We start from the raw sequence: 18,083 nt of genomic DNA on the forward strand, positions 1-18,083 counted from the left end.
TTGGTTAGACATTTCTTCTGGTCTAGTCTAGCCTGACTGGTCTCTGATGAGCTCTTCCATGCATTTGTGGTCAGTTGATGGGTCAGCTGGTTGCTGGATGATCTAGCATAGCCCTACTCCTACTTCTGTCACTGGCAGGTTGACGACCAGAGTGGTGGATTGCTAACAAATGAGCCTTCACTCTCTTCCTCGTGGCCTCTCATCCTCTCGTAGACTAGCTTGGGCTCCTTCACATTAAGATTTTGGGAATCAAGTGCAGCAAGAGAGGGCAAGCCCCAATAGGCAAGAACTTTTCAAATCTCTGTTTCCATCCTGTTGGCTGTTGTTCCAGTGGCTAAAGCCAGCCACACGGTCAAGTCTAGAGTCAGCATAGGAGGACCATGCACAAAGATGGAGTATTCTTGCATATGTTTGTGCAAATAGTCTGTCATATGCAGAATCAGGCTGCAAGCACTTAAAATGCTCAGAATTTCAGGGACTTCTCTTGGGGTCAGGCATTTCAGGTTAACGTCCAGATACTTTTCATGTTACCTCAGCTGACAGTGATAAACCTAAGCTCTCTTTCATTTGTCATTCAAAAGAAACATTCTCAGTATCACATGGTGCAAATATTTTGAGTCTTACATGGAGGGGCTAACTGCCTGTGGACCATATCTAAATGATTATTTGAATATTTTACTGCATTGACTCTAATTAATTTACAAAATAAATGTCAGGGATAATAAGGTGATACTTGATAAATGCAACAAAATCAAGATAAGGGGTAAATCACTAGATAAGGATTTACTCCTTGTGTGTATTTGGACTTGTTAAACTAGGGTTTTTGTTTTTGTTTTTTGCTGTACCTGTGCTGGCTCTTAGAAAGATTCTTCTAATATGAAATAGAAGAAAATTTCAGGACACCATGCTAGTGGGACCAATCAAGACTTTCATCAGCCTAGTAGATGAGTATAATCGGGATGAGTGACCCTATCTCAAAGTCCAAGAATATGGGTATGTCATTTTCCCAAGATGGTAAACTGAGAAGTGACACCATAATAAGGAACTGGATGGTACATAGATACACTGGCACAGTGGGATACACTCTCCCACAGCCTGGCCTTCTCTCTCTTGCTAAGAAGTTCACCAAATTAAAGAAGCCTCTCCAAAGTTGGATCCATTTTCTTGGTGTAAATGGAAGTTGATGCCGTTCTCCATTACCTGATTTTCCACACGGAACACCATCATCATTTCCAAACTCATTTTCTGAGACACTTCAATATGATCCACCCTAATGTAACGCACTATTTAAATTACCCAAATGAAAAGAGAACTAAGGGACCCTGCATTATGCAAGCTGCCCAGTCAACACCCCCAGCCTTCTCATCCACCCACGAGACTCCTTGAGAAATTGGAGTTCCAGATAAGAAGCAATGTACTTCCTTCTTCATTAGCTCTGATAAGCTGCCAGGGTAAGAAGCAAGAACTTTTCATCTTGTGGGTAAGAACTGATTAGTGTCTTTCCATAGAAAATAGAAAATGTTTCACAGGTGATGTTGGGTCTAGGAAAATGTCTGGTACTGGAGAAATGTTCAAGGGGACCTCGTTCTATGTCCTGTTGCTTTGTTTATTGAAAGCTGCTATTGTAGGGATCGTTTTCTAGCTTCCAGTCGTGCAACATGTGGTAGTGCAGAACATACTGAAATGCCTCGGTGCTGTCGACAGATGATGAATTGTGTATTAAGGGGCTTCAGGTGAATTAAAATCCAGACATACCTTGTTTTACTGCACTTTGCTTAATTGCACTTCGCAAATACAGCATTTTTTTTTTTTTTACAACTTGTAGGTTTGTATCAAGAAATCTATTGACACCATTTGTTGGACAGCATTTGCTCACTTCGTGTCTCTGTGTCACACTTTGGTAATTCCAGCAGTGTTTCAAATTTTTCATTATTATTATGTTTGGTGATTTGTGATCAGTAATATGACTCTTGAAAGCTCAGATGGTGGTTAGCATTTTTCAGCAATAAAGCGATTTTTCCGTAATGGATGTACATTTTATATGGATATAATGCTATTGCATTATGTAATAGGTTACAGTATAATGTACACATATTTTTATATGCACTGGGAAACCAAAACATTTATTTGACTCATTATATTGAGGGGGTCTGGAACCCACTGTGCAATATCTCTGAGGTATGTCTGTAATAAAGTTTCAAGAAACGAGCCTGAAGCAGACGTAGCATACAACCAATTTGTTACTGAAAATGAAGAAAACAAGACCTAGAAAGACGAATATGTTTACTGAGGTCACATAGTGAATTAACAAGCTTTGTCACTCCGCACGCCTCACCTCCACGATAAACACATCAGCACAATTAAATGCAAGGCTCACTGTCAAAGGATTGTCTATTTCGTTCATGGCCAAAGTGACTCACTGTACAGGTCAGTGTTTTTCCAGCTGTTTGTGACCCACTGGAGGGGGGCAGGGTCATGAAACCAACTTAGTGGGTATTATAACCAGCATTTTAAAAGAAATGCAAGGGACTATAATTATAAAATATCAAATGTAGCATGTTAATTTGTGAAACTTGGTTCAGTTTGCCCTCTCTCTCTCTCTCTCTAATGAAAATGTATTTCTTATAGTGGGTCATGGTCAAAAATCTCTCCGAGTCAGCATTCTAGGTATGTAAAAAAAAAAAAAAAAAAGCCAGCCACAGAAAGACAAATACTGTATGATCTCCGTTATATGTCGGAGTTACAATACTCAAATCCATAGAAGCAGAGGGTAGAACGGTGGTTGCCAGGGGTTAGGGGATGGGGGAAATGAGAAGTGATGGTCAATGGGTACAAAATTTCAGTTATGCAAGATGATAAGTTCTGGAGATGTACTATGCAACATGGCGCCCATAGCTAACAACACTATTATATACTTACAATATGCTGAGGGGATAGATCTTATGTTAAGTGTTTGTATCACACATGTATGTGTGCATACACATAAACACACACAGATAACCACAAAGGGGCAGGAGGAAACTCTGGGAGGTGATGGATATCTTTATGGCCTTGATGGTGGCAATGGTTTCATGGATATATACTTAAGCCCAAACTCATTGAGTTGCACACATTGAACATGTACAGCTGTTCACATGTCAATCATACCTCAGTAAAGTGCTCTTAAAAAACCCAAAAGAGGTGCCCCTGTATGGCTCAGTTGTTTGAGCATCTGACTTCAGCGCAGGTCATAATCTCATGGTTTATGAGTTCGAGCTCCACATTGCGCTTACTGCTGTGAGCGCAGAGCCTGCTTTGGATCCTCTCTTCCCCCTCTTGCTCTGTCCCTCCCTGGCTCATGCTCTCTTTCTCTCTCTCAAAAATAAACAAACATTTAAAAGAAGACCCAAAAAACCAAATCAGCATTGCTAAAGGTTTCAGTGGTTCTGAAAAACATGATAACCTCTTTCACATAAAATGCTCATTTTAGTTAAACCAGTTTCAAAAGAGGCCTCAGAAAAGAATTATCCTCATCTAGGCATGATTTTTTTTTTTAGTTTTTTAAAAAGTAAGCTCTAGGGAGGGTGGGTGATGGGTATTGAGGAGGGCACCTTTTGGGATGAGCACTGGGTATTGTATGGAAACCAATTTGACAATAAATTTCATATATTAAAAATAAATAAATAAATAAATAAATAAATGTTTGAAACTTGAAAAAAAATAAAAAATAAATAAAAAGTAAGCTCTATGCCCAACATGGGGCTTGAACTCACGACCCTGAGATCAAGAGTCACATGCTCTACTAACTGAACCTGCTAGGTGCCCGTAGACATAATTTCTTCACACGAAGAGTTTCCACAGTATATTTTGGAAGTAGGTTTTTGGAAGGGAAGAGAGCCATGAATCAAAAAAAGGAAATGGATGTTGAGAGAAGGGAAAGCATCCAGGAGATTACAAGTATAAGTCCTCCAAGATTCCCAGGTACAGAATTTGACTTGCAATTATATGATTTGTCCCTTGCAGATATTGCAAGCTGGTGGCCCACTGGTTCTGCAATTAGGGAAAAAGTAGAATTGTATGTCTTTAGATAGAGCCCAAAATCTTCAGTTCTCCACACTCCTCCTTGCTTCCCCAAAATGGCCTTGCTTATTTATATTACATGTTTTGCACCTAGGAAACGCTGAGGCTTAGTATCTCATTGTACTTTATATGTGGGTTTTGGACTCAGCCTGACTTTTCCAAGTCTTAGCTTTGCATTGTGCTAGCAGTGCCACCTGGAGCAGGTGACAGACTCTCTTCAAGCCTCAATTTCATCACTGGAAGAGTGGGAAGATATTATATGATCTACATCACAAGGTGGTTGTGAGCTTTCAATGAAACAATAGTGTCAAAACACTTGGTAAGGGACTTAGCCCACCACAGAAGTTCCATAAATGTTTTGGGGACGTGAGAATAGAAGGCTAACAGAAGTATGTGCAGCAAAATTTGACTTGCATGCTAGATGCCAGCACATAATGTGTGACTAGCCTGTTCAGGCCATCGGGACTAAGAGTTTTTTCTGAAAGGGGCCTTCTGAGGCCACTACTTTGTTCCTGGGGGAGCTTCACAGGACCCTGTGAATTCTCAACGCCTCTTGATAATTGATCCATTATCACACAAAGTCGTGGTTATAATTGGTGTCAGGAAAGAGACATGGGAGACCTCCATCACTACCATTGTCATCACCACCACCATCATCACCATAACCACTACCACAGTCCAGCAATTGCACTATGACATATTTACCCAAAGGACACCAAGTACAGATTTGAAGGGGAACATGCACCCTGATGTTTATAGCAGCACTGTCAACAATAGCCCAATGATGGAAAGAGCCCAATGCCCATTGACTGATGAATGGATAAAGAAGATATAGTGTAAATATATTCATCAAAAAGAATGAAAGCTTGCCATTTGCAACAACACACATGGAGCTAGAATGTATTATGCTAAGTGAAATAAGTCAATAAGAGAAAGACAAATACCATAGGATTTCAGTTATGTGTGGAATTTAAGAAACAAAACAGATGAACATATGGGAAGGGGAGGTGGGGAAGAGGAGAGAGGGAAACAAACCATAACTGACTCTTAGCAATAGAGAACAAACTGAGGGTTGATGGAAGGAGGTGGGTGGGGGATGGGCTAGATAGGTGATGGGGATTAAGGAGGGCACTTGTTGGGATGAGCACTGGGTGTTGTATGTAAGTGATGAATCGCTGGGTTCTACTCCTGAAACCAATATTGCAGTGTATGTTAACTAATTAAAATTTAAAAAAGAAAAAAAAAGGCAGAAATCAAAAGGTTTTGAGAAGCATTGGCCACCTGGCCCCTGAAGTCTGTGACCATCCGAAATTGACTTTCATGGGGTTTATTCATTCCAGAAACCCTTGGCACGTCCTGTTTGAGAGTGTTTCTCAATTGTTGCTTCTGATATCTCAGTGCTATGGGAAGCAGGTGTCTGCCCCTGCTCTCAGGTGAGTGCAACAAAGAATTCTCTCTTCTCCCCATGACCCTGGTATCCCAGTTTGGGTTGCTCCCCCAAATTTGGCTCTTTGTGCAGAAATGACTGTGTGAGCCAGTCCGATTAGAAACTCGCACACTGAGTCTCTTAGTTGCTCTCCCCAAGCATAACTAAGACAAAGACTTGGATGTAAGTAGTTCACTTGGGAAGGGATCCCAGGAGGCACACAGGAGGGAGTGGAGGATGCCAGATGGGACAGAGACAAGAGCAGATGAAGGATGTGTTAACAATGAATTACCTCTGTGGGTAACTGCCATTCAACACTGCTGGGGAGCCCCCAAGAGGGAACACCTAACGTGCCTTAGCAGGGCAAGGAGACTGGGCTATACACCCTTGGTCCTCATCTCTCACAGCTAGATAGCCACTCCAGCATAACTTCTGAACATTTGGGGCTTGTCCCCCACAGGCTGCAGAAAATGCTCTCCTACTGAAAGACAGAGTAAGTTATCTGTATGGATAGGAGCCTTTTCAGGGGAAGACCATAGGGGGACACTTCAAGGGTCTGCTATAGTGATCAACCACCAAGAGGGTCCAGGGTTAGACTACTTTAGTTTAGTACAATGACCTGGGCCTATACCTACCCTTCTGCTCTGGGATTTTGAATCTGCAAGGTATGGGTTAAACCAGGCTTGTTAGACGATCTTATTAGCAAGCATGTGATGTCCAGTATATGTCAGGGGTGGGCAAACTTTTTCTATCAAGGGCCAGATAATTATTGTTCTCAGCTTTGTGGGCCATGTGGTCTCCCTCTGAACGCCTCAACTCTGCACTGTCATACAAGAGTACCCCCAAGCCTTCCTCCAACTGATGTGCATGGCTGTGTTCCAATAAAACTTGATTTATATTGACCATGTAAGAACTGTAAAAACCATTCCTAGCTCACAGGCCATATAAAAACAAGCAGTGGTCTGAATTTGGCCTGTGGGCCATAGTCTGCTGACCCCTGCCCCATAGGAACCAAGTAATATTTCTTTTTTGTGAAGAAAGCATTCACAAGGAAATTGCTGGTATTTGGGCTTTTTTTTTTTTTTTTTTTTTTGATTTACAGAAATGGCCATGTCATATGATTCAGCCTGTTATCATGAATCCTTAAAGGTCATGTTTTTGTCAGTACCCATAATATGAAGCATAGTAAATATTACAGAGGAGGCAGAAAGAGCCTTATCTTGTCCAAGGGATCTGTCTCATTCTGTGATCACCCAAACGGGCCATGGGCAGATTTCTTATTCTTCCCCCTTCCGTGTGGTACAAATTCAAATTACCTCCATCTTACTTGCCATACTTAAATCACCTGGGGGCTGGAGTTAGCTGTGAAAGCCAATGCCTCCAGATTTTAGCAAAGGATCCCAGCACAGCCTGCTTGTGAGGAAAGAGAAAAAAATCCAAGAAAAAACATTTTTCAAGTGCCTGGTTATTTGCCACCTATATGTACCTTGAGGGAGTGATATTAGGAAACATGTGGAAAGCTTTCTGCATTTCTAAATTCATCCCCAACTTTAAAAAAAAATTTTTTTAACGTTTATTTATTCTTGAGAGAGAGAAAGAGAGCATGAGTAAGGGAGGGCCAGACAGAGAGGGAGACACAGTCTGAAGCAGGCTCCAGGCTCCGAGCTGTCAGCACAGAGCCCGATGCAGGGCTCGAACCCACAAGCTATGAGATCATGACCTGAGCCTGAAGTCGGTTGCTTAACTGACTGAGCCACCCCAACTTTCATATAAAGCTTCATCTAAAAATGTGGGAGATATTTTTAAGTCATCCTCAAAATGGACCATGCCGCAAACATGCTCATCCATTCCAAATTTCCCACAGTCTTGGACTTTGAGGCTTCTTATGGTCTGTGCTATTCAGATCCCCTCTTACTCCAGAGAAAGCACTGGTTACTAGGAGTTAGACCTGGGCTATGTAGTACCATAGCCACCAGGCACGTGTTGGTCTTGAGCACTAGAGAACAGGCCAGCCTGAGTGGAGATTGGCCCCACGTGTGAAACGCATCCTTGGTCTCAAAGACTATCTTACACGCAGGAAAGAATGCAAAACACTTTATGAATAATTTGTCACATCTGGATTGCGGGTTGAAATGATCACATCTTGACTCTACTGGGTCAAACACAATAATAAAATTTTCACCTGTTTTTCTCAGCCTTTAAAGACACAGCTACTAGCAAATTTAAAAGGACCCACGTGGCTCACATTATATCTCCCTCGGACAGTGTGGGGCTAGAAGTCTAGACAGGTCTAGGTGCACTGTTGCATGTGGAAAGGAGTTTGGCAGTTGGCCTTTCGGTGCTACGCTTGGAGAAAAGCTTTATGAGCCGCTGACTTTTCAGAAATCGGGACGCACAGCTAATGATATTGTGATTTATAATGAGATATACGTCTTTGGGCGTTGTCCCCATTTGGGAATTTCCCTGAGGAGAGTGATTGAAAAAGGTGTCTCCTGTTATGGTAATAAGGTGATTTGGGAAACTCACGGCAGGGCGGGGCTAGGGCTGGGGGCGGGGCGGGGGCGGGGAGGGTTGGGCGGGGCCGGGGCCGGGGAGCCAATCACGTAATCAGCAGGCTAGCCCCTTTCAGCCCCACCTCCTGATTTTCGGGGAGGGGCGAAGAGCTGGAGGGTGAGTAGCCAGCCGAGGGTCAAAGGTCTAATCAATCTTGCCTGTGTGAGGAAGTCTCTCTAAGACCCGAGAGGCTGCTGGGGCTGGTGAAGCTGGTCTGCGGAGAGTGGCCTCCCGGAGAGGGCAAGGAGGCTCTGTGCCCTTCCCCTGTATCTTGCCCCATCCCTCCTCCATCCAGTGTTCCTGAGTGATACCTTTTCCTAACAGGTCAGCAATCTAGTAACTGCAATGTTTCTCTGAGCTGCTCCAGAGCATTAATGCAGCAGGAGAGGGAGGTGACAACTTAGGCTTTCTATGGTTTCTGAAGGGGGAGGGGGGGCAGGCTTGTGGGAGCAAGCCCTTAACCTGTGGGATCTGATGCTGTCTCTGGGTAGATGGTGCAGAAGTTGAGCTGAATTGTAGGACACCTAGCTGGTGTCAGAGCACTGATTGCTGGTGTGGGAAACGCCCCCCACCCCCCACACAAACTTTCGCACATTGAAACTGGGTGTAGACCCTCTTACAGCTGCAATCAGATGGCCCTGGCCCGCATCACTAGTATATGATGCCCTCCCTGACCCTCACCTTTGTAATCTGCCTGGAAGAATCTGCAATGAAGTCAGCAGGGTATGTCTGGCCCTATCCCCATTGGGCTTCAGCCAAGCTGAACTGTCCCCCTCTCTCTGTTCCAGGTCTCACTGTCCTGCTGGCTCTGTCAGGATCACATGTCAAAAATTCTGAAGGTGAGCTTACTCATTGTCAAATTCCAGGGAACGGAAATTAGGGTCTGCGACCTGCCTCAAGGAGAGGGAAGGAGCCCTTTTCAAGGGAGACCACATAAATCCTGCTGCCTTCTTCCTATTGCCTGCAGCTCCCAAGGACTGCCCCCCCCCCCTTGCATCATCATTGCCATTTATGTAACTCGTGCTTTGCACCAGGCTCAATGCTAAGCACATTGCACACTGATCCCATGCAATCCTGACATTCCTACAGAGAAGGTCCTGACCGTATCCTCACTTGACCAGTGGCCCTCTGGAGAAGTAGCTGGCTCAAGGTCGCACAGCTGGTGGATGGTGGACTCTGCCCTTTCTTTCCCAGAGCCTGTGTCCAAGTCATGGCAGGAGATACTTTTGCTTTTCCCCATGTCCTGGGTTGTGTCCCTCCAGAAGCACACCCTGAGAAAAGGACCTGAGAACAAGTCATTTATCTGGGAGGTTGATGAGTTTGGGGGGTGATAGTTCATGGGGTCTGGAGCCTACGACCAAGAAAGAATTCTTGAAGACATCTTTGTTGCAAAAAGGTGATTTTATTGAAGCATGGGGACAGGACCCCTGGGCAGGAAGAGCTGCCCTGGGACCATGAGGAGAAACTGGTGTTATACTATGGAGTTGTAGGAGGTCTAGTCCAGGGGAAGTTTATAGTGAGATTTTCATATTTCCTAAGAAGACTCACAGGATACTGGAGGCCTAGCTATTGTCAGGCTAAGGTTGTTTTTCCCTCTAGCAAAGTATTAGCATTAAGACAGTAAGAAGTTCCTGTAGAAACATTTTACTCTGCCTGCCTCAAGTATTTGTCAATGGGCTGCAGATTATAAGGAAATTTAGTTGTATCTTCCATTTCCTTCTGCCTTTGTTTCCCACATCACTATGGAGGGGTGATGGAGACTTAGGTCCTGCAGGACTATGATCTCGATTAGTTAACCCTGTGTTTTTCCCCTTCCCTTTGTTCTTGGGCAGCCAGGAGAGCCAGAGGAATATCACACATATATTGCACCTGGTGGGGAGGCGAGGGTTGCAGTGGCCTGTCAGCTTGCCGTATGTTCCCTCATCAGAGGTGATTCTAGGAAGTGCCAGGTGGGAGTGGGAAATTACCTGGGAAGGCGAGGAGCCATAAGGGTCCATTGTCAAGCAGGTTACATGTAACAATGGGAGCTGGGATGTACTAAGGAGTGTGCACCCCAGCGTTATTCCCCTTGATGAGCAAGGAAGCTGTTATCTTCTTAAACTTGTGGTAAAATATACATAACATAAAATTCACCATCATGATCATTTTAAAATGTGCAGCTCAGTGACATCAAACACATTTACACTGTTGTGTAACCATCTCCACCAACCACCTCCAGAACATTTTTCCTCTTCTGAAACTCTTCCCCATTGAACAATTCCCCATTTGCCTTCCCACCAGCCCCAGGATCCACCATGTGCTTTCTGTCTTTAGGAATTCGACTCCTCTAGGGACCTCCTGTATGTAGCATCAAACAGTAGTCATCCTTTGATGACTGCTTTATTTACCCACCGTAATGTCTTCAGAGCTCACTCATGTTGTTGTAGCAGGTGTTGGAATTTCCTTCTTTCTTAAAGCTGAATAACATTCCATTGTATGGATGGGCCACATGGTGTTTATTCATCTGTCAGTAGACTCGTGGGGTGTTTCCACCTTTTGGCTACTGTGAATAATGCAGCTATGAACACAAGTGTGCAAATATCTCTTCAAACCCCTGCTTTCAGTTCTTTGGGATATATACCTAAAAATAGAATTGCTGTATCATATGGTAATTCTATAATTTTTTTAATTATTATTTTTGAGAGAGAGAGAGAGAGAGAGCATGAGCAGGGGAGGGGCAGAGGGAGAGGGAGAGAGAGAGAGAGAGAGAGAGAGAGAATATCCCAAGCAGGCTCTGTGCCATCAGCATGAGGCCTGATGTGGGGCTTGAACTCATGAACTGTGAGATCATGACCTGAGCCAAAATTGGATGCTCAACAGACTAAGCCACCCAGGCACCCCCCCCCACCTTTTTTTTAAACACCCTGACTCATGTCAGTCATTGATTGAGGGATCTGCTCCATTGCTAACCTGCCTTGTGAGCACAGAGGACTCTGGTGGCCAGAGAAAGCCCTCAGGTAGAGAAACTCAGGTGCTGACAGTGGGAAGTTCTGTTGAGCATAAGTGGTGCTGGTGGCTGAGGCTGGATGTGTGTGGGGCAGACACTGCAAGCATCTGTGTTCAGCAGTAGGAGGGGTGGGCAGTGGAGGCTAACAGCGCTATTCTGCTGACCACAGCATCTGAGACATTGTAAGGGCTTAAGGAATATTTCTTGAATGAATGAGTACATGAATGGAATGATCCTGTGTTCTCTGCAGGTCTCTGTCCCAAGTGCCCTGAAAATGCCAGCTGCTCCAACAGTACCCACTGTGCTTGTAAAGACGGATTTCAGTCCGTGTCTGGGAGGAAGTACATTGAGCCCCATGAGAAGTGTGAAGGTAATGATGGAATCCACATCATCCTGGAATCCCTGGACGAGGCAGGGGCATGTGTGTTCTATGGGTGTGCCAGTGACGTAAAGATGAAGTCGTGCTACAGGATGGAAATGTCAGGGCTGTCTCAGTGCCCCTAGAGAAGTCCCTACCCTTTGTGTGCCCCTCACTCTCTCTGAGGCTGGCTTCATGTTTTTCTTTAGAGGAAGGTAGAGTTCCCAGGACCCTTGACGTTTCAAGCACTGGTTTTTGTTTGTTTGTCTGAGAATCCACAGGGGTGGGGACCGTATCTGTTTTGTTCATTGCTGTATGCTGAGGACAGAGAATAATGTCACATAACAGAGACCCAATAAAAATGTGTAGTCCAAGAGAACAAATGAATAACTTACTATCTTGACAATATCTTCCATGATCTGGCCCCAGCTTAGTATTTCAGTTTCCCTTTTCACTGCTCCCTTCTGCTCCAGCCTAAATAAGCCTTTCTCATTTCCACAAATTCTAAAGGTCTATTTGAGTACACCAAAGACAAAAACCACTCCTGAATATCTGACCAGTAGAAATGGATAATGGCTTGGTGGAGTTGTGTAAATTCAGAAGGCAAAGCGAACCATGGTAGATGACTTAGGATTTACTCTATTTTATTGTGGCAAAATATATGCAATGTAAAATGTACCACTTTAACCATTTTGGGGTGTATCTTACAGAAGCATTAAATACATGCATATTGTTGTGCAACCATCCCCACTGTCCATCCCTAGAACCTATTCATCTTCCCAAACCGAGATTCCGTTCCCATGAAACACAGACTCCCCACCCCCTCCCCCACCCCTGGCTCCCACCATCTACTCTCTGTCTCTGTGGATGGGACTCCTCTAGGGACCTCCTGTGAGTGAAATCAGACAATACTGGATTTATTTATTTAAATTAATTTTTTTAATTGTAAAATATACACAACAAAATTTATCACTGTAAATATTTTTTTTTTACTTGTGAAACATTTTTTGTTTTTGTTTTGGTATGTTTTTTTCTTCAAATTTTTATGTAAATTCCAGTTAGCTGGCGTATAGTATAATATCAGTTTCAGGTGTAGGATTTAGTGATTGATCACTTATGTATAAAACCCAGGGCTCATCCCAACAAGTGCCCTCCTTAATCCCCATCACCCATTTAGCCCATCCCCCAACCCCCATCCCTCCACCAACACTCAATTTATTCTCTGTCATTAAGAGTGTGTTTTATGGTTTGCCTCTCCTTTTTTCCCCTATGTTCATCTGTTTTGTTTCTTAAATTATACATATGACTGAAATCATACGGTATTTGTCTTTCTCTGACTTATTTCACTTAGCATAATTATATATATATATATATACATATATATATATATCATATAGATAGATAGACAGATATGATATAGATATAGATATAGATATCACATCTTCTTTATCCCTCCATCAGCTGAGGACATTTGGGCTCTTTCCCTAGCTTGGCTATTATAGATAATGCTGTTACAAATATCAGGATGCTTGTGCCCCTTTGAATCAGCACTTTTGTTTCCTTTGGGTAAATAGTAGTGTAATTGCTGGTTCATAGGGTAATTCCACTTTTAACTTTTTGAAGAACCTCCACAGTGTTTTCCAGAGTGCCTGCACCAGTTTGCGTTCCCACCAACAGTGTAAGAGTGTTCCCCTTTCCGCATCCTTGCCAACATCTGTTGTTTCCTGTGTTGTTAATTTTAGCCATTCTGACAGGTGGGAGTCACTATAACTATTCTTAAGTGTACAGTTCACTGGGATTAAGTATATTCACAATGTTGTGCAACGATCCCTACCCTCCATCTCCAGGACTTTTTTCATCTTGCAAAACTGAAACTCTGTCCCCACTGAACATTAACTTCCCGTTCTCCCTCCCCAGGCTCCCATGATCATACTTTCTGTCTCCATTAATTTGACTCCACTGGGGACCTCCTATAAGTGGAATCATAAAACATTGGATGTATCTATTTGTAAAGGTTTTTAAAACAGCTCAGGGAATTCTGTATTACCCTTTGCCCAATTCCCCTAAGGTTAGCTAACAATATGACCATACTACAATGATGAGAACCAGGGAATTAATATTGGTCTAATCGTGTTAAATAAACCACAGACTTTTTTTTTTTTTACCAGTTTCACCAATTTTTCTCCCATTGTCCTTTTTTCCTGCTTCAAGAACCATTTCAGGATCCTATTTAGTTGCCATGCTCCTGAGACAGCAATCTGTGACAGATATTTGGCCTTTTCTCATCTTCCATGACTTTGACACGTTTGGTAGGACACCAGAGATGCCCTTTTGCACTTTGCTTTTTTTTTTCTTGATTAACAGTATATCCTAGAAATTACTCCAATTCATGTAGAGATATTCCCCACTCTTTTACGTAGCTGTGTGGGTAAACCATAGTTTATTCAACCCTCTTCTGTGTGTGAGGGCATTTTAGTTGAATACTTAGGCTCTTTCCAATATTTGTGGGAGATGTGTCTTCAGGGTAGAGTCCTGGAGGTGAGGTGGCTTAGTTAAGAGGTAAATCCATATGTACCTTGATTAGCTACCCCAAATTTAATTCCAGGAGAGTTGTACCAATTGACATTCCCATCACCATTGCATGAAAGCACCTGTCTCCCCACCATCTTGCCGACAGAACATGTTTTCAGAATGCATTGCCAGTATGCTAGGTGAGAAATGGCATCTCAGTAGATTTTTCATGGTCATCTCTAATTATGAAACAATTTTTAAAGTAATCTGTATGCTCAATGTAGGGCTTGAACTCACAGCCCTGAGATCAAGAGCCAGCCAGGTGCCCCTAGTTATGAACAATCTTGAACATTTTATGTTAGTGGATCATTTTTGTATCTTCTTTCTGAATTTCTGTTCACATCTTTCCCCTATATTTTTTACTGAGTGTTTCTTTTTCTCCCAATTTTTATTTCTTTATAGGTTAGAGATCTGGGTCCCTTGTCAGTAGTATACATGGAGAATATTTTCTCCGTGTTTGTCAATTGTCTTTAGACTTTGTTTATGTATTTTATTTAGCCATGCAACTATTTTAAAAAAATTATATAGGCAAATTTATTAAGGCACTTAAGTCTTCATTAAAATGTTTTCCCCTGCACTGAGATCAAAGAATTCACCTCTGTTTAATTCTAGTATTTGTATGGCTCCATTTTTACATTTGAATCTCTGATCCACGTAGAGTTTATTCTTAAGAATTGTATGAGATCCAGGTCTCATTTTATCTTATTTTTTAATAAGATCCAGAACCAGGATGAAGGGGAACCCCGTTTAAAGAAGGGAAATGTACAAAGGTAAAATGTGCACTTGTTAGACTGTTTGAGACTATTTGGTTCTGTGGCAGAAGACAGAAAAAAATCCAATGGGATATGTGAAATGCATAAGATGTGTCAAAATAGGTATAAGTAGTGGGGTGCCTGGGTGGGTCAGTTGGTTGAACATCTGACTTTGGCTCAGGTCATGATCTCATGGTTCGTGGGTTCGAACCCCACGTCAGGCTCTCTGTTGTCAGTGCTGAGTGAGCTTTGGATCCTCTGTCTCCGTCTCTCTGCCTCTTCCCCGCTCATGCTCTCTCTCTCTCTCAAAAATAAATAAAAACACTTAAAAAAATAGCTGTAAGTAGTTAGTGGGTAGAACATATGTGCGTTAAACATAGAATGGAATGGAGAGAACAACAGTTTAAATTCAAAGAACGTAGGTGCTAAATGTTCATAGCACATAAATAAGAGGCATTTGATGCCCAAGATGTACAATATAAACAAAATATACACAAGCACTTAATATTTATGAGGTCTTAACTCAGTTACTCATTAGTGATAACCATTCTGGCCCATGTACCCTCTACCCAACACACACACCCCTAGACCAATAAAACCCATAATAGACTAATAGGCAAGTTGCAGCTTTTGGCTAAGTGTGCTTGTCCTGAGTCCTCCCCACAGAGGGAACAAGTGTGAGTCATTGATTGGCTCAGGGCACCTTCCATCTGTGAGTCCCTTTGCTTGAGTCACAACTCTGGTCCGTCAGATAGATGTGGCAGATAGATGCAGGATGTGTGAATATTGCACGTGCCAGGACTTAGGTAGCAAAAGGTGAGCCTTATGCTTCACTTGTACCATTTCTTAAAGGCATGTGCACCTGCCCTATCTCTTTCCCCTTGCTCCTTGCTGTGTGTTTTAAGTTGACATAGCAAACTGTGTGATCCAAGAATTGAAAGAACCACTCCTCCTTCCTTCAGTGTTTTGACATACCACCATCATCAAAGCTCCATATGCACTAGTGTCTGTTGCTGGACTTTTGTCCATTGCACTAGCCTACTTCTTGGTTCATGCACCAGCCCTCGTTTTATTGAGGCTTTAAAGTGGATTTTAGCATCTAGTAGGGCAAATCCTCACTGCAGAGTTTTTCTGGCTATTCTTGCATGATTGTATCCACTGCCTTACTCCTTAAAGTCCGGGTAGATGTTTTTCACTAGTTAATTTATAAATTAACTTGAGAAGAACTATCACCTCTATGATACTGAGTCATCTTATCCAAGAACAGGTGTTGTTTATAAATGATGCTGGGTAGTTGAGACTCCATGTACAAGGGAGGATGGTATAGTTTGAGAACAAAAAAAGTGATGTTTCCTCTTGATTTGCAGATATCGATGAGTGTGAGACTGGTCTGGCAAAGTGCAAGAAGAAATCCTACTGCAGAAATGAAATTGGAAGTTACTACTGCAGCTGTATCCCAAATTCTGTCTTCAACTTTGTGGCTGGCTTGTTTAAATTAGATTATAAAGAGTGTTATGGTAAGGATTTCCAAATACTCTTTCCACTGTGAAAAAAGGAGGGGTGAGGGAAGACTTTGAAAGCTCCATTCATTTCAGGCCAGGGCAAGAGAACAGATATGTCCTGGCCCTCGTCCTGCATCCCCCCTGTTGTCCCTGGTAATCTTTTCTCAGAAGGCACCACCCAAGCCCCCAGCACCAATCGTCATCCCTGTGTAGCTGCCTTGTAAGAGTAAGTCTCCTGTCTGGGTCTCTTTCCTGGGCTTCCAAAATGACATCTCTGATTTTCTGCTGGACTTCCCTACTTGTTTCTCCTCTGCTTTACTTTATTTTTTTAAATTTTTTAATGTTTATTGTTTTTGAGAGCAAGAGAGACACAGAGCAAGCAGGGGAGGGGTATAGAGAGAGGAAGGCACAGAATCTGAAACAGGCTCCAGGCTCAGAGGTGTCAGCACAGAGCCCAACACGGGGCTCGAACTCATGAACCGTGAGATCATGATCTGAGTCAAAGTCAGATGCTCAACTGATTGAGCCACGCAGACGCCCCTCTCCTCTGCTTACTTTAAATTCAATTTCTATATTTATCTGTCTATGTACTAAACCCTGCAAGTTCACATGGACACCTCCAATTCTCATCCATCAGGGCTTGCTCTAGCCTTCCCTCTGTCCTTTGTTGTAACTTTCTCTGACACAAGAACCTGGCTCTCGCTCACCAGAATATGCTCATTCTTGTTTTGAGTTCAATACATTGGACTTCTGACTCTACCACTGAACCAGATGACTTTTGCGTAATGCCCTAACTTCTATATGCCTCACCTGTAAATGGGAATAACAATAACACCTACTGTACGAGTGATGTGTTGCTGCATAGTAAATTACCCCAGTGGTCATGACTTAAAAGAACACCTATTTTCCTACAGTGTATGTAGGCCAGGAATCTGGACATAACTCCCTTGGGTCCTCTGTTCCAAGGTTTCTCACAGCTACAAAGTGTTGGGCAGGGATGCAGTCTCATCTGAAGGCTCATCTGGGGGCGAATCTGCTTCCAAGCTCACTCACGTGGCTGCTGGCAGGATTCAGTTTTTTAAAGGCTACTGGGTTAAAGGCCTCAGTCCCTTTCTGGTGGCTGGTGAGAAGCTGTCAGCCTCTCTGGCTTGCTTTGCTATAGCAAGCACATAAGAATAGCTGGAAAGAGAGTACAAATGAAAGAGAAGTTGAAGTCTTTTATGACCCAGTCTCAGCAGTGACATCCTATCACTTTTGCTGAGTTCTATTCATTAGCAGGGGTCTGATCAGGGGAGGAGGGATCCAAATGGCAGAGATCACTGAGAGTCCCTTCAGACACCTGCTTATCCCATGTACTGGGTGGAACAGAATCTCTCCAAATTTATGCCTATCCGGAACCTAGAGACATGATCTTATTTGGAAAGAAAGTCTCTACATATCTAATAAAATCAAAATGAGGTCGTACCAGATGAGGGTGGGCCCTTAATCCAATATGACTGCTATCCTTATAAGAAAAGAGAAATTTGGGGGTGCCTGGGCAGCTCAGTCAGTTAAGCACCTGACTCTTCATTTTGACTCCTGTCGTGATTTTGTGGTTCATGAGAGCAAGCCCTGCACTGGGCTCCATGCTGACAGCACAAAGACTGCTTGGGATTCTCTCTCTCCTCCTCCCTCTGCCCCTCCCCCACTCACACATTTTCTCTCTTTCTCAAAAACAGATAAACTTAAAAAAAAAAAGAAAGAGGGAAATTGGATGTAGAGACACATACACTCAGACATGCAAAGACAGACACAGAGGCTGGGGTTCTGCTGCCAGGAGCCAAGGAACAGAGAAGATTGCAACCACCAGAAGCTAGAAGCAAAGAAGGATCCTCCT

At 43.1% G+C, this 18,083-nt stretch overlaps 1 protein-coding gene across 1 annotated transcript in view; it reads left to right on the forward strand.

The window, feature by feature from the left end:
- Positions 1 to 1,449: 1,449 nt before the first annotated feature.
- Positions 1,450 to 18,083, forward strand: part of LOC102960464 (adhesion G protein-coupled receptor E4-like) — a 44,027-nt gene continuing 27,393 nt past the window's right edge. Inside the window, exons 1-5 of the mRNA XM_007090652.2 lie at positions 1,450 to 1,480; positions 5,400 to 5,492; positions 8,827 to 8,877; positions 11,275 to 11,394; positions 16,073 to 16,222. Of these exons, the coding sequence (XP_007090714.1) occupies positions 5,462 to 5,492; positions 8,827 to 8,877; positions 11,275 to 11,394; positions 16,073 to 16,222 (352 nt within the window). The 5' untranslated portion in view covers positions 1,450 to 1,480; positions 5,400 to 5,461. The remainder of the gene's footprint in view (positions 1,481 to 5,399; positions 5,493 to 8,826; positions 8,878 to 11,274; positions 11,395 to 16,072; positions 16,223 to 18,083) is intronic.

The sequence above is a fragment of the Panthera tigris genome, chromosome A2 (assembly GCF_018350195.1).
Source record: "Panthera tigris isolate Pti1 chromosome A2, P.tigris_Pti1_mat1.1, whole genome shotgun sequence".
Taxonomy (NCBI): domain Eukaryota; kingdom Metazoa; phylum Chordata; class Mammalia; order Carnivora; family Felidae; genus Panthera; species Panthera tigris.